The 12,497-nt window shown below is 39.5% G+C and overlaps 1 protein-coding gene across 4 annotated transcripts in view; it reads left to right on the top strand.

Moving 5' to 3' along the window:
- GAB1 (GRB2 associated binding protein 1) overlaps positions 1-11,878 on the top strand; it is an 81,464-nt gene extending 69,586 nt beyond the window's left edge. For 2 of the 4 annotated variants that reach the window (XM_075288210.1, XM_075288218.1), the window contains 5 exons: positions 2,492-2,581; positions 4,870-4,957; positions 5,861-5,984; positions 7,192-7,314; positions 9,687-11,878. In XM_075288210.1, the coding sequence (XP_075144311.1) occupies positions 2,492-2,581; positions 4,870-4,957; positions 5,861-5,984; positions 7,192-7,314; positions 9,687-9,845 (584 nt within the window). In that variant the 3' untranslated portion in view covers positions 9,846-11,878. The remainder of the gene's footprint in view (positions 1-2,491; positions 2,582-4,869; positions 4,958-5,860; positions 5,985-7,191; positions 7,315-9,686) is intronic. The other 2 variants (XM_075288225.1, XM_075288233.1) reach the window with 1 other exon arrangement.
- The last annotated feature ends 619 nt before the right edge of the window (positions 11,879-12,497 follow it).

Genomic DNA, 12,497 nt, shown 5'->3' on the forward strand with positions numbered 1-12,497 from the left:
TTTAAAAATGCAAAAAAAAACCCATAAATTTGTTATCCCTACCAATAATTAGAATACAGATGACATTTCATTTTGGCTGCTCAGTGAACGCCATGAAAACAAATCCTTCAGAGAAATTTGTGCGAGCACAGTTTTTTTTTTTTTTGGTTTTTTTTTTTCCTTCTACTCTATTCTGAATTTATTTTTTTTCCCCCAGCGCCTCAGTACTTCAGTCCAAGTATACATGTAGGTAAAGGGAAAAAGAAGAAACACACAGCCCACTCACAGCGTATCCAGAGCTTGCTTGTAGTTCAATTGTGCATTAACTCCATTTAATCAGGAAGCTCTGCACGGATTTGTAGACTATGAGTAAGGAGGTTTCCTCCGAAACACGTCAGCCGGACGCAATATATGGACATGTTGGTTTAGGAGGTTTTTTTTGTTTTTTCCTAGGTTTTTTTTTTCCCCCTTTCATGAGATTTTCATTTTTATATGTTTAATTAAAAGTTATGTTTTAGTGGATTTCACGCTTTGCGTGAATTTTTTCCTGTTTTTGGATGTGCCTCAGTACTTCACACAGAATATTAAATGGCACCACTACAACGTACAATATGGCCCTCAAAATGCCTGTGGCAGGAAGGGGATGATGATTTTTATAATGTGTACTTTTTTTTTTTTTTTTTTTTAAGATTTGCTACATCTGTTATTTCTCTGAGGCCGCTCATCTTTATCCAGTTAAAGTAAAATCCTTAGTCGTCTTATTGTCAATTAGCAGTAGGTAGTTTATGTAAAAGGATTTGCCTATTACTTTCCACATACATACATCTCTTTGTGAAATACTTCCTGAATACATCATGGAAATGCCTGATTGGTATTGATTTTTATAGAAATGCAAATGCTCTTTTCTCAAAATTATAGCACTGAATGCTGTGGGGATAAATGTCCCTTTTATTATTTTCTGTGTTATGCCTTCAGAACCATAGTGCTTATATTATTGTCAAGCATTCATATATGTTAACAAATAAAAATTATTTTAAGACTTAAGAACAGCTTAAATTGGGTTGTATTTCTTGCAGTCCTCCACATTGTGCTCTTTAAAGGGGCTCTATCAGCAGATTTACGAGTTATGAGCTAAATATAAGCCTGAATAGCCTTTAAAAAGGCTATTCAGGTGCTGTTATTAGTTTGTAAAAAGACACACACCCCCTTTTTTTTTTTTTTTTTTTAATTACCTTGGTAATCAATATGTAAATGAGCTTGATCGTGCACGGTGGGCGTTCCGTACACCCCTTAGCGTCATAGCTTCTGGATGCCCACCTCCATAAGCAGGAGGAGGGGGGCTTGGAGGCAGAAATGGGTATTCATAAGCTATAACGCTAAGGGGTGCATGGAACGCCCACTGTGCACGATTAAGCTTATTTACATATCAATTACCAAGGTAATTAACAAAAATGGGGGTCTTTTTACAAACTAATAGTAGCACCTGTGTAGCCCTTTTAAAGGCTATTCAGGCATATCTTTAGCTCATAACCTGTAAATCTGGTGATCGAGCCCCTTTAAGGCTGCTGTGTCACAGTACTACAAATATAACTATAACCACTTTCAGTGCCGGCTGCCGATGCTTTCGCTTCTAAGTGCCTGAAATACTGATTTGTGACAGCTATATTTACAGTGACTGTAAAACCTTTCAGCTGTAGCCACATTCAGAACACACCATGTGTATAGCTTAGAAAGCCTTCTTACCCCAGTGAGCAGGGGCAGCTTTTTTTTCTTTGGAGGTGGAAGTGCTTGTTGTGCTCTTACATTATAGCAGCAGAATAGTAGTTGACTTTTTTGGTTTTCAGACCAGTTTAGTCCTCTAACTGTAGCTCCTATTGCTAAGCAATTGCCTTATTAAGGTGCTACCTAGACAATACGGAGGCATTCATTTGTATTTTTTTCGAGTAGAATGGTTTTTTTTTATTCAATCCTGTCCATGCACAGTTTTGTCATCCTAATCTAATTTAGTTATATGATCACATTGGTAGTAAGTTAGTCGTAAATAAAGGAAACCTGTCATCAGAATAATGTTGCTTATGATTTGGGTAACATGAAATCCTGGCAGGGATCCTGATGACGGAGACCTTGTTAGGCTTTTGTGTTGGCCGATGACCCCTTGAAGTAATCGCAAAACCTGTGGGTGAGTATTTGTTTATGAAGAATCACTGTGTGGGGTTTGGTTCGCAGAGGAGGGTGTCTGATGTCCTGAATTCTTTTGTTGTGCTGGCTTCAGAAAGCTTCTGGCATGTGGCAATATTTTTCTTTTCAATTTGGTGCTTCCACTTTTAGCATGAAAGCGGCTCAGTTGTGAAACTTTTCTGGACAGGGTTGCTTTTGCTGATAAAATTAATCCTGCTGTGCCGCCTGGATTTTCCTGCTTTCCATGCAGAACTCCGTTTTTTGCTCCTCCTCTTTTTTCTTTTTTTTTTCCAGACCACTGTGTTATTAAGAGAGTCTTCTTTTTGCCAATTAGGTCAAAGCCCTAAAATTTTAAGACCTAAACCTCATGGTTTAGAGCGAACCGATTCACAAACCATAGGTGAATTTCCCCGAAGAAATAAGGGTATGTATTTAGTTCTCCACCGTATCCTGTATTCATCTGTTATGCACATCAGTGTGACAATGCAAAAATCTATAGTATATGGTAAGATCATAGTGCCCCCTATCTGTGGCTTACTAGAGATATTATTGTGTATAATGCAATGTGTAATACAGTGAGTGGATGAAATATAGACTGTTAACATATTTAACTTTTTTCTAAGTTACTACTGTCTAGATATATAATATATAATCTTGTACTTTGTTTTTAGAGTTGTAATCCTATTGAATTTGTATTCTTAAGAAAAGATTTCAATTTCATTGTGTTTTTATATAACTTGAATGATACCCTATCTTTGACAGTAGACAAGCTATAGGGCCCATAAATGAGGGGAAAGGAATCTGTACCCAGCGATGGTTTATCGCAGGGGTGCACATATACAACCCACCATACCAGTTTGTGCTACTCTTAGCATGGAGGTTTATCTCTGTTTCTCAGAGATGAGGTTGTGCATGAATGTTACTCAATTGTAGTTTATGAAAACTATGAAATCTTTGGCTGGCTCATAAATGCTATAAGCTACAATGGAGAGAGACACACGTATGCCTGTCCATCATTGTTGCCCCTCGATGGAGTGCTGAATGGGGGAGCAGGTGGAAGTCCCAAAAGTTGAAACCCTTACCTTTCAGATATCTCTGGCATATGCTTTCAATATATCCTAGATGCAAATACCTCTTTAGGTTGAAGCCCCACATGATAAACAGCTTTTTTTTGTTGCAGATTTTGTTGCGTTTTTTTGTCAGTCTGGAGTGGATTGAGCAGATTGTAGAAGTAATAACAGCTTCGATATATTTCCCATTCTTTTTGTAGCCACTCCTAGGTTTGGTTCAAAAAGCGCAGCAAAATTTGCAACAAAAGTAGCTGTGGTTCCGCAACGCGAGACCTTAGAATAAGAACCCATGAGCCGGAAACGCTGCGCTAAAGTGCAGCGAGAATGCATCACAGTTCTTCACACAGCGCTTTGAACAGAAAGTTCAGAGAGTTTTCCTCTGAGGAGTTTGTTACAATTATATCTATGGGAAATCTACCTCCTGGATTTGGCTTTCTAAAAATGCTGTAAAATCTACGTTTCTGCAATGTGGGGCCTTAACCTTAAACTCTAGCCTTTGGGAGTGATTACAGGCCAAAAAAGCTAACCCCTTGTCTATGGTATTATAAACAGGACTGAAAAAGGCAAAACACATTGGGAGGAATTTATCAAACCCTGCACTCCATAATTCTAGTGTCTTTAAAAAAACAAAATTCATAAATTACGGTAATAGTATATGTGAAAATAATAAGCTTTGAGTATTTTTAAGAATTTTTTTTTTCTCCACTTACCAGGCTGAGTTACAGAAATCTTTAGAGGTATGGGGAGGCACTGCTACACTGTGAGAGCTTATTTAACACTCCTATATTTCTAAATAAGTCTACCACTCCATAGACTTGGGCAATAAATTAACATCCTTGTTGTCACTCTCCCCTCTCCATAGACTTCTATATGAGAGATAAATACAGATAAATACCATATATGCTATACAGCCTTCTGTGCCTGACTTTACTATGGGCAGGAGACCTAACAAGGTTGCCTTTATTACAAATTTATACATAATATGCCTAGAATATGAAATGTGCCAAGTTTATTAATACAGAACATGTGTACAATATACTACTTATTTTGCACTCCATTATCTAGTAAAATGTACTTGTTTAGACAAGAACTGGTTGTTTTAGAGTAACAACCCCAGTTCACATGTATTAGAACTTATGGACGTCATAGTGTAGTGGCTTACTCGGGATCCCCCTTTATGAGCCTGAACAGAAAATGGTTTGACAGACTTGGCCCATTTACCTGATGAGTTGAAAGCTGTTCTATTGTTTTCTGTCTACTCCAAATTATAAAAGTGATCATTTACAGAAGTGTAGATTCTGGAGCTTATCAAGACTAAATGATACATATCTGATGTCAATGTTCATTTTTGCTGCTGCTGTCCCCTTTTTTCCAAGTTGATGTTTTGCTGGGTAAGATTTAAGGATTGAAAGTGGTAGTGATCATATATTTTTATGGAGACAGACATTTGTTGCAGCTATCTGGTCTATAGAGTTTCTACGGATGGTGGATGTCAGAATGTTCAACGTATGGGGAGCAAAATGATAAATTTATTACGTTATAAAAATTGCATTGAAATTGGACTACAATATTACTATGAATTTTGTTTATTTTTCTAATTGATGTCAAAATTATTGTCATGTTTGTTTTTTCCTCTGTTCAGTAAAGCCTGCACCTCTTGAGATCAAGCCTCTCCCTGAGTGGGTGGAGTTGCCTGTACGCTCTCCAGTAACCAGAAGCTTTACACGAGAGTAAGTATTGATAAAACATACAGGAAGCATGCTGGTGTGACCATATCTAGTGTCTTTGGTTTGTTTTTTTTTTGCCTTTACTTTTTGGGTAGTAATAAAAGGCAAGACCTATTTAGGCTAAGACCCCACGGGCCGTAAACGCAGTGATAAAGCGCTGCGGGAAGAACCGCTGTGTGATCGCATTTCGGTTCTTTCCGCAGCGCTTTGAAGAGAAAGTTCACTGAGCTTTCCTTTGCGGACTTTCTCTTCCCATTATATCTACGGGAAAGCCGCCGGCGTTTCCGTAGATATAATTGACATGCTGTAATTTGCAAAGCCGCAACAGCTTTGCAAATCGCAGCGTGTCCACACTGCATTTTTTTCCGCAAAGTGGGAATGGGATTCGCATGAATCCCCTTTGCTTGCACTGTAAAACGCCACGATTTTTCCTGCAGCGTCTCCACTGCGGGCAAATCGCCGCGTTTACGTCCTGTGTGGCCCCAGCCTTAAACTGTGATTTTGCAGTGTTACCTGCAGCGTGATGTGCAGACATTACTTCTGTGTAGATGTTACTTCCTGTATTCAGTTGTCAACTTTTTCCTAATGAGGTCAGAAAGAAACTGCCTTTTCAGGAAAGGGCTTCTAAATGTGTGCTGCAGATAGACATTCTGCCCTATACGTATTATGAAAAGAATTACACATGTTTTATCCTGCCTATACCATTCTGATGCTTCGCAGGTCCCTTTTTGATCAGTTTCATGGTTCCTTATTTCTTTATTGGCTGCACAATCCCCTTTAACCTGTTGTCTTTTTATAAGTGACATTTCTATATAGGAATTTAGATTAGGTTATTTTTCCTGCAACTAGACTTCTGTTATGTTTTTATGTTTAAACCCTGTATATCTAACATTGTGTGTTCCTTAGCTCTTCCAGGTTCCCTATGCCTCCCAGACCAGACTCTGTTCATAGCACAGCTTCAAGCAGTGACTCACAGGACAGTGAAGAAAACTATGTACCTATGAACCCAAATTTACCCACAGATGGCCCGGTATGTAAAACTTGAATATTCATTATTTAAAGAGGATCTGCCTACCACGTTGGAATTGCCTTAAGAAAGGCTATTATCCTACCTTTAGATGTCTTCTCCGCGCCGCCGTTCGGTTGAAATCCCGGTTTTCGCCAGTATGCAAATGAGTTCTCTCGCAGCACTGGGGGTGGGCCCCAGCACTCAAACAGCACTGGGGACGTCCCCAATGCTTTTTACACTGGGGGAGTCCCCAATGCTGCGAGAGAAATCTCCAGTGCCGCCTTCATCTTCGTCTGGAATGGTCTCTCTTCACGTCTTCCTCCGGAGCTGCATTCAAACTTCTAGGCCTCAAGCAAAGCCAAATGGCCACTTACATTTTCTTGTGGCCGGCGGGCATGCGCAATTTGAACCAAGCGCCGGAAGAAGACGCGAAGAGAGGCCGTTCCAGACGAAGATGAAGGTAGCTCTGGAGATTTCTCTCGCAGCATTGGGGACACCCCCAGTGCTGTTTGAACGCTGGGGCCCGCCCCCCAGTGTTGCGAGAGAACTCATTTGCATACTGATGAAAACCAGGATTTCTACCGAGTGGTGGCCCGGAGAAGACATCTAAAGGTAGGAGAAAAATATCCTTTCTTAAGGCTATTCCAATATAGTAGGCAGAAAAAATACTATTTTAATGATAGAATCCCTTTAAAGAGGAGCTTTTGTGTCCCTGGAATGCCGACAGTGGTAAACCGATATATCTCCACCGTCAAAAAGCCATGCCTTTCAACTTGGCATCATCGCTGGCCTATACTTCTACAGCCTTATTCTGTCAGGGGGTGTTCCTCACAGCCTAGCGATGAGATCGTTGCTGAAACTAATATCTCCAGCACCCAGGCGCATACAAGGAAAGCTGAGAGTGGGCTGAATTGAGTGGTATTAATACAGCACAACTGAGGTAGTCTTTTAAGTGATATTGGCAAATCATGTAGTTTGCATGATGGTGTCCCGACAGCAAAAAGAGTGGATCAGGCATGTTGGATTTCATTGTGCCTAATCCTTTATACTTTTACTATCCCAGTGAAGAGCATTTGTTTGTATGTGAAGGGCCTGCTGCTGATTTTCATAGTATTTAAGAGACAAAATACCAACTTGAATGAAAAATAAATTTGGACATGTTTTTTTTTCCTATTTCTGTGGTACTTGATCTATTTCCTTGCATAATGTTATGTATTTACAATTCTAGTGCATATTTGAGAGCAACAGTCTTGATGGAGGGAACAGCCCCATGGTAAAACCGAAGGGTGACAAACAAGTGGAATATCTAGATTTGGATCTGGACTCGGGCAAATCAACACCTCCAAGAAAAGTATGTAAAACAACTTCATAAATGAGAAATAATCAATATTCTAACTGGTCACCTTTTTTGTGCTGTGTAAGTTACTCTACAACCATAACCAAAGTATCTCATTGTAATTCTCATCATTGTTTGTTTGACCTGGCAATATGTTATATCTTATCATTTGCAAGCATTTTACCTATAACTGATCTTTTTCATGGCATGGTTTTTCTGACTTATCAGATATCTCAAAAACACTATTGTTGGCCGTTGTCCCTCATTTTTATGTGTAAATTTGCCTACTTTTGAACTGCAGTTTCTCATAAGGGAACATTAAACATTGAAATTGCACAAAAAGAAATTTTAATAATCCAGCAATTTCTCAATTTTAAAGGTTGTTTGGGACTTCTTAATTAGAATTGGTCAGCATTTGAATTTCTGTGACAGCTGGGACCCCACATGGATCACTTGTTTGAAGTGGGATTGGTACTCCCTGAGTTCCTTTTCCACTACACAATCCATGTGACGTCACATTCAACCGTCACTTGGCCTGATTGCAACACAGCCTCGTTGCAAATGGCCTGAGTACTGAAGAGGATGCAACAGCCAAGCAGACACTGCAACTTCTTCAAACAGCTGATTGGCGGGGGCCAGAGTGTCAGAACAATATGGATAAGTCATCAGTTAAGAAGTCCAGGAAAACGCCTTTAAGTCATTCTTTCTTTTAATCCAATTTTATCTCTTACTACAAAGTAACCTATAAAACCTATTGAGTTTCAAGAAATTAGTGTTTCTTAAGAGACCAACCTAGTTTCCCCGCTTCCTTCTTACTGCCCTGTACTTAGCTCTAAGACAAATGGCTGGAGCAGGAGTCTCCCTACTGTCTGCAGTAGGACAAAATTCCTTCATGCATTCCTTTTATATAAGCCTCACCCCAGAGATTGAGCAGATCAGCAGGGGTTTATCTCCTTAGTTCTTTGTTACATAGTAGATGAGGTTGGATAAAGACATAAGTCCATCAAGTCCAACCTATCACCCTACAATGAAGGAACATGCTCAGGAAAGTCATGTGCAGAGAAAACACTATGCAGGGCTTTTCCTTACTGAAGAGCCAGCAAAATCAGCGAAAGGGGTCCAAGATAATCAACAGCTGTCAGTGAACATCCTGGAGGGAGTTTGCACCTAGAGAACACTCAGGAGCATAATCAGGACAACTCCTCCGCAATGGAGGATGGCCAGAAAAACTCAGGGAGGAGAGCGTCATGGCAAGCGATGGGCAACAGGAAGCCCGCAGACTACAAGTGGAATCTGCAGGCACTGAAAAGTCCTGTTAAGCCCCTTCAGGTCCAGGAAGAAAAGAGCTGTCCTTCCAGAAACAGGGACAATGACTAGGGCTAGTCAGTGGAAAATTGACTTCTGCAACAAGGAGGCAGCACTTGGGCACCTCTGGTGGAGAGTAGAGCTAGTTCCTCCATAGCTACAGTGATGAACTAGGCAGGGGCTAAACAAGGAAACAGCGTGTCATGAAATGGACCCAAAAGGAGCAGTGCGATACCACAGAAAAAGCAGTTGGCAGGCAGAATGGCGAGTTTCGGAGAAGCATCACACAAAAAACCTGGAGGCATTGACAATTTGACAGACAAGCAGCTGAATATCCTTGTCCATGCCCCTGGAGGGGGACAACGCAGGAGAGACCCTTATAGAGCCCAGAAAATGCAGGCCTTGATGCCAGAAAGGCACAAAAGAAGGTCACAGGGATGAGCCAGCCACTATGAAGACTGCCTAGTGGAAAAAGTGTCCACCCTCGAGCAGAGGGAGGCAGAGAGCTCTTCTAAAGACAGGATAGCAGACTGAGAGAGCAGAGCCAAAGCGGGGAGCACTCATACTCTCCCATCTTCATCATACCTGTCTGACGTCTTCAGGTGCTGCAGGATCACCCCCTTAGTTGGCCCTCGCATGTGGGAGTGGGTTCACCAGTAATCCGGTCGCCGATGCAGTGAGTGCGGAGCAGGAACTGGGTGACCGGCGAGGCACTCTTTGCAGAGCGTTGTACTTGCAGGCGGTATGACTAGTGTGGCACCTGAAAGAGAAAAATAAAAACGATGCTAGTCACTACAGCTTATTTTCCGTTCAAGTGAATGGGAGCTGATCTGCAGTAACCTGTTCTGGCCACTACACACAGAACAGTGCTGTCTGCTTCCTGCTACATTCTTGATGTATGAGCTGCTGAGATGAGCTGTTCAGTGGTGATGCCGCCGTATGCCAGACCTCAATGGATCTGATATGGATGATATATCCTTTACTATAGGTTATCATTATTCTTACTAAAGTGCTTTTCTGAGGGACTACAAATAAGTAAGGTTTACTGTTGGCAAAAGCTAACTGTTTCTTCTTTGTTTTAGAAAAAGAGCGTTGCGTCTGGGAGCAGTGCAGCAGAAGAAAAGGTGGATTATGTTGTGGTTGACAAGGAAAAAACCTTGGCACTGACAAATACCAGGAAGGCTTGGACTGATGAAAGACAGTCTACCGAATCTGAAACTCCAACTAAGAGTGTCAAATGAATGTTTCTAGAGCTGGACATCGAATTTCATCATGACAAGCTAGCCAAGTTTTATATGGTGCATCATTATGTCATCTGTCATTCAAAATCAATGGAACTTGTATTTTTAGAAATTTATCAGATGACTCATTGTGACAAAGACTGAATTGTGCACTGTGCAGCCTGGATCACTCACACATGTACATAAATTTACAACAATGGAGCAAGGACCATTTGTTTGACACATTTAGCCATGTTTTGTAGTATTACTATGTTTTATGCACTTTGTGTGTTTGAAACAATGGTTCTTGAGGCTAACACTTGTTTTTCCATTAACACATCTAATTTCTCTATTAGTTTTATTTCATATACTAATATAACTAAAAGCTAAATGGAACGGAGTAATAGATAGGCCACATTGCAGTGCATAGTAGCATAATACAGGCCTTCTAGAACTGTCACAACTGCAATTGTTGTATCCTCTGATTTTTAGATGTTTATGCTTCCTTTTACGTTGTAACATGTGGCTTTTTTTAACAGATGTATAGTTCCAAATTTGGGAGTGTCAATGTCCATACCTGCAGAATCATGTGCTCAATTTTTTTTATTTTTTTTTTATTTAATTTTTAATTTTTTGTTTTAAATTAGAGATCATGAATTTAAAGCTACTTTTTTATCCCATAATGATATATTGCCAGCCCCGTTCCCAAGTGTAGGAGTGTTGGTGTTTCATTTGAATACCCATAATACAGTTCTGTGTTTGGAGCCATTTATATTGTGCAAAAATAGGATCATATTACATCACGGCAAAACTGAATATGCAGTCTGCTATTAGAGACTCTTAGGACATTTTGATAATTTTGTTAATGGAAATGTTTGACATTCAAATTTTTTCAAAAAATAAAAGGGTGGAGAATGGTAAAACTACACTAATGCCAAAAACGGTGGAAACGTTTTAAAACAAAAGTGCATTTTTGATGTTAAGTAGCTCATAACTCGTGTTATTTGTAATAATACCATAAAATATGATCATTGATCACTGGAAAGATAATTTAACCTAGAAAGTAATGTAAGAAAGAATTCGTAGTAGAACAGCAGTGTTAGACTAGAAAAATTAAATTTGTATAAAAACGCAATTTCTAAAACGCTCATCCTGTTAGTACATGGTTGAAAAACCTTTAGCCTTAAATTCTGCATTCCAAGGACTTGAATTACGTTGTTTTTGTTTTGTTTTTTTACTTCATTGGGTGTCATAATATGAAGCCAAAATTGTATTCTTGCTGCTGTTAATTTTTGGTTTATTTTTTGTTTGTTTTTAACAAGTTTCTTTAATCGGCCCCCTATGTTTTCTATAGGTCAGGGCTATTTTCAGGCCATTCTATGATTACCCTGAAACCACTTTTCCAAGAATCCACAGCAGCAATGTGATACACAGCTGAATCTTGTTGAAACGTAACAGCTTCACGGTAGCTGTAATACAATCTACATGCTAATCTTCTCTAGTTCTTTTCCTTATGTACTTTATGACATCATTACTGAATATGAATATTTTGGTCTCCTCACTCCAGATGATTCTGTCCCATGGTTCCTCTGTCCAGCTAGCTTGGGTTTTAGCCTACTGTAATCTTTTCAATCTTTGAGCAATGGAAATGGCTTTATTTGCGGATTCCCATCACTTTAACCAAATTCTTTTGGTCTGTGCCAAATAGTTCTAGCACTCAATTTCAAGCCCCATTGAGACGGTTCACTTTGTATAGAAACACGTGATTTTCTTTTGTTATCTAGACAGTCTTTTCATTTTTCTATCACCACCTGCTCTTGTGCACCGTCTCCTGCCTTTACCAGTCTGGTTTTATAGTGTAGATTCTTTCTATACCTACTCAAATGTTGAGGTTCCCTCTTTTCTTCTAAGTTTATCACAAGTGTGGCTTTATTCGCTCAAAATTAGTATTTTTCATGATTTTTGATTGGAACAATTTAAGCATTTTCACTTTTTTTTTTTTTTTTTTTTTTTTTTTTACCCATTTTACTAAATTCTAAAAGCCCATTACACAAAGGAAAACAAACAAAAAAAAAACTTTGACAACCAAGTAAAGCTGGTTCATATCAACTGAAAAGCATTGTGTTTACTTGGTTAGATATGACTTTGGACAGAATTCACATAATTGAACAAAGTGCATCACCTTCTACATGAAATTATCTTTCCAAGGATATATAATGTTATTGTATCATTCCAAAACCTTTCTTTGCAGCTATGGGTTATCAATAGAGATGAGCGAGTATATTCCATCGAATACCTCCCCTCCATAGACATTGGTGTGTGAAAAAAAAAAAAAAAAGCGACTGGGGAGGTTGGAGGGGAAACGAATATTTTCCGCCTTTCCGCGTGGTATTCGACTGAGTCCACCAATAACTATGCAAATGGAGGTTTTTGATCGAATACTTCTATTTGATCGAATACTATTCGCTCATCTCTAGTTATCAAATGTCAGAAATGTACTTTTTCCACCATTTTGGCCACTAGTTGAAGTCCTTTTCACCCTATCAATCCACACTCTTGTCTCTACTTCCTTCCTCAACACAAAAAGAATGACTGCACAGCCAATCATTTGCTGAGGCGGCACATCACTGTCGCCAGCGATAGGCAGGAATGGTGTATACCTTTATTTTATGC

This window comes from Leptodactylus fuscus, chromosome 1, assembly GCF_031893055.1.
Source record: "Leptodactylus fuscus isolate aLepFus1 chromosome 1, aLepFus1.hap2, whole genome shotgun sequence".
Lineage (NCBI taxonomy): Eukaryota > Metazoa > Chordata > Amphibia > Anura > Leptodactylidae > Leptodactylus > Leptodactylus fuscus.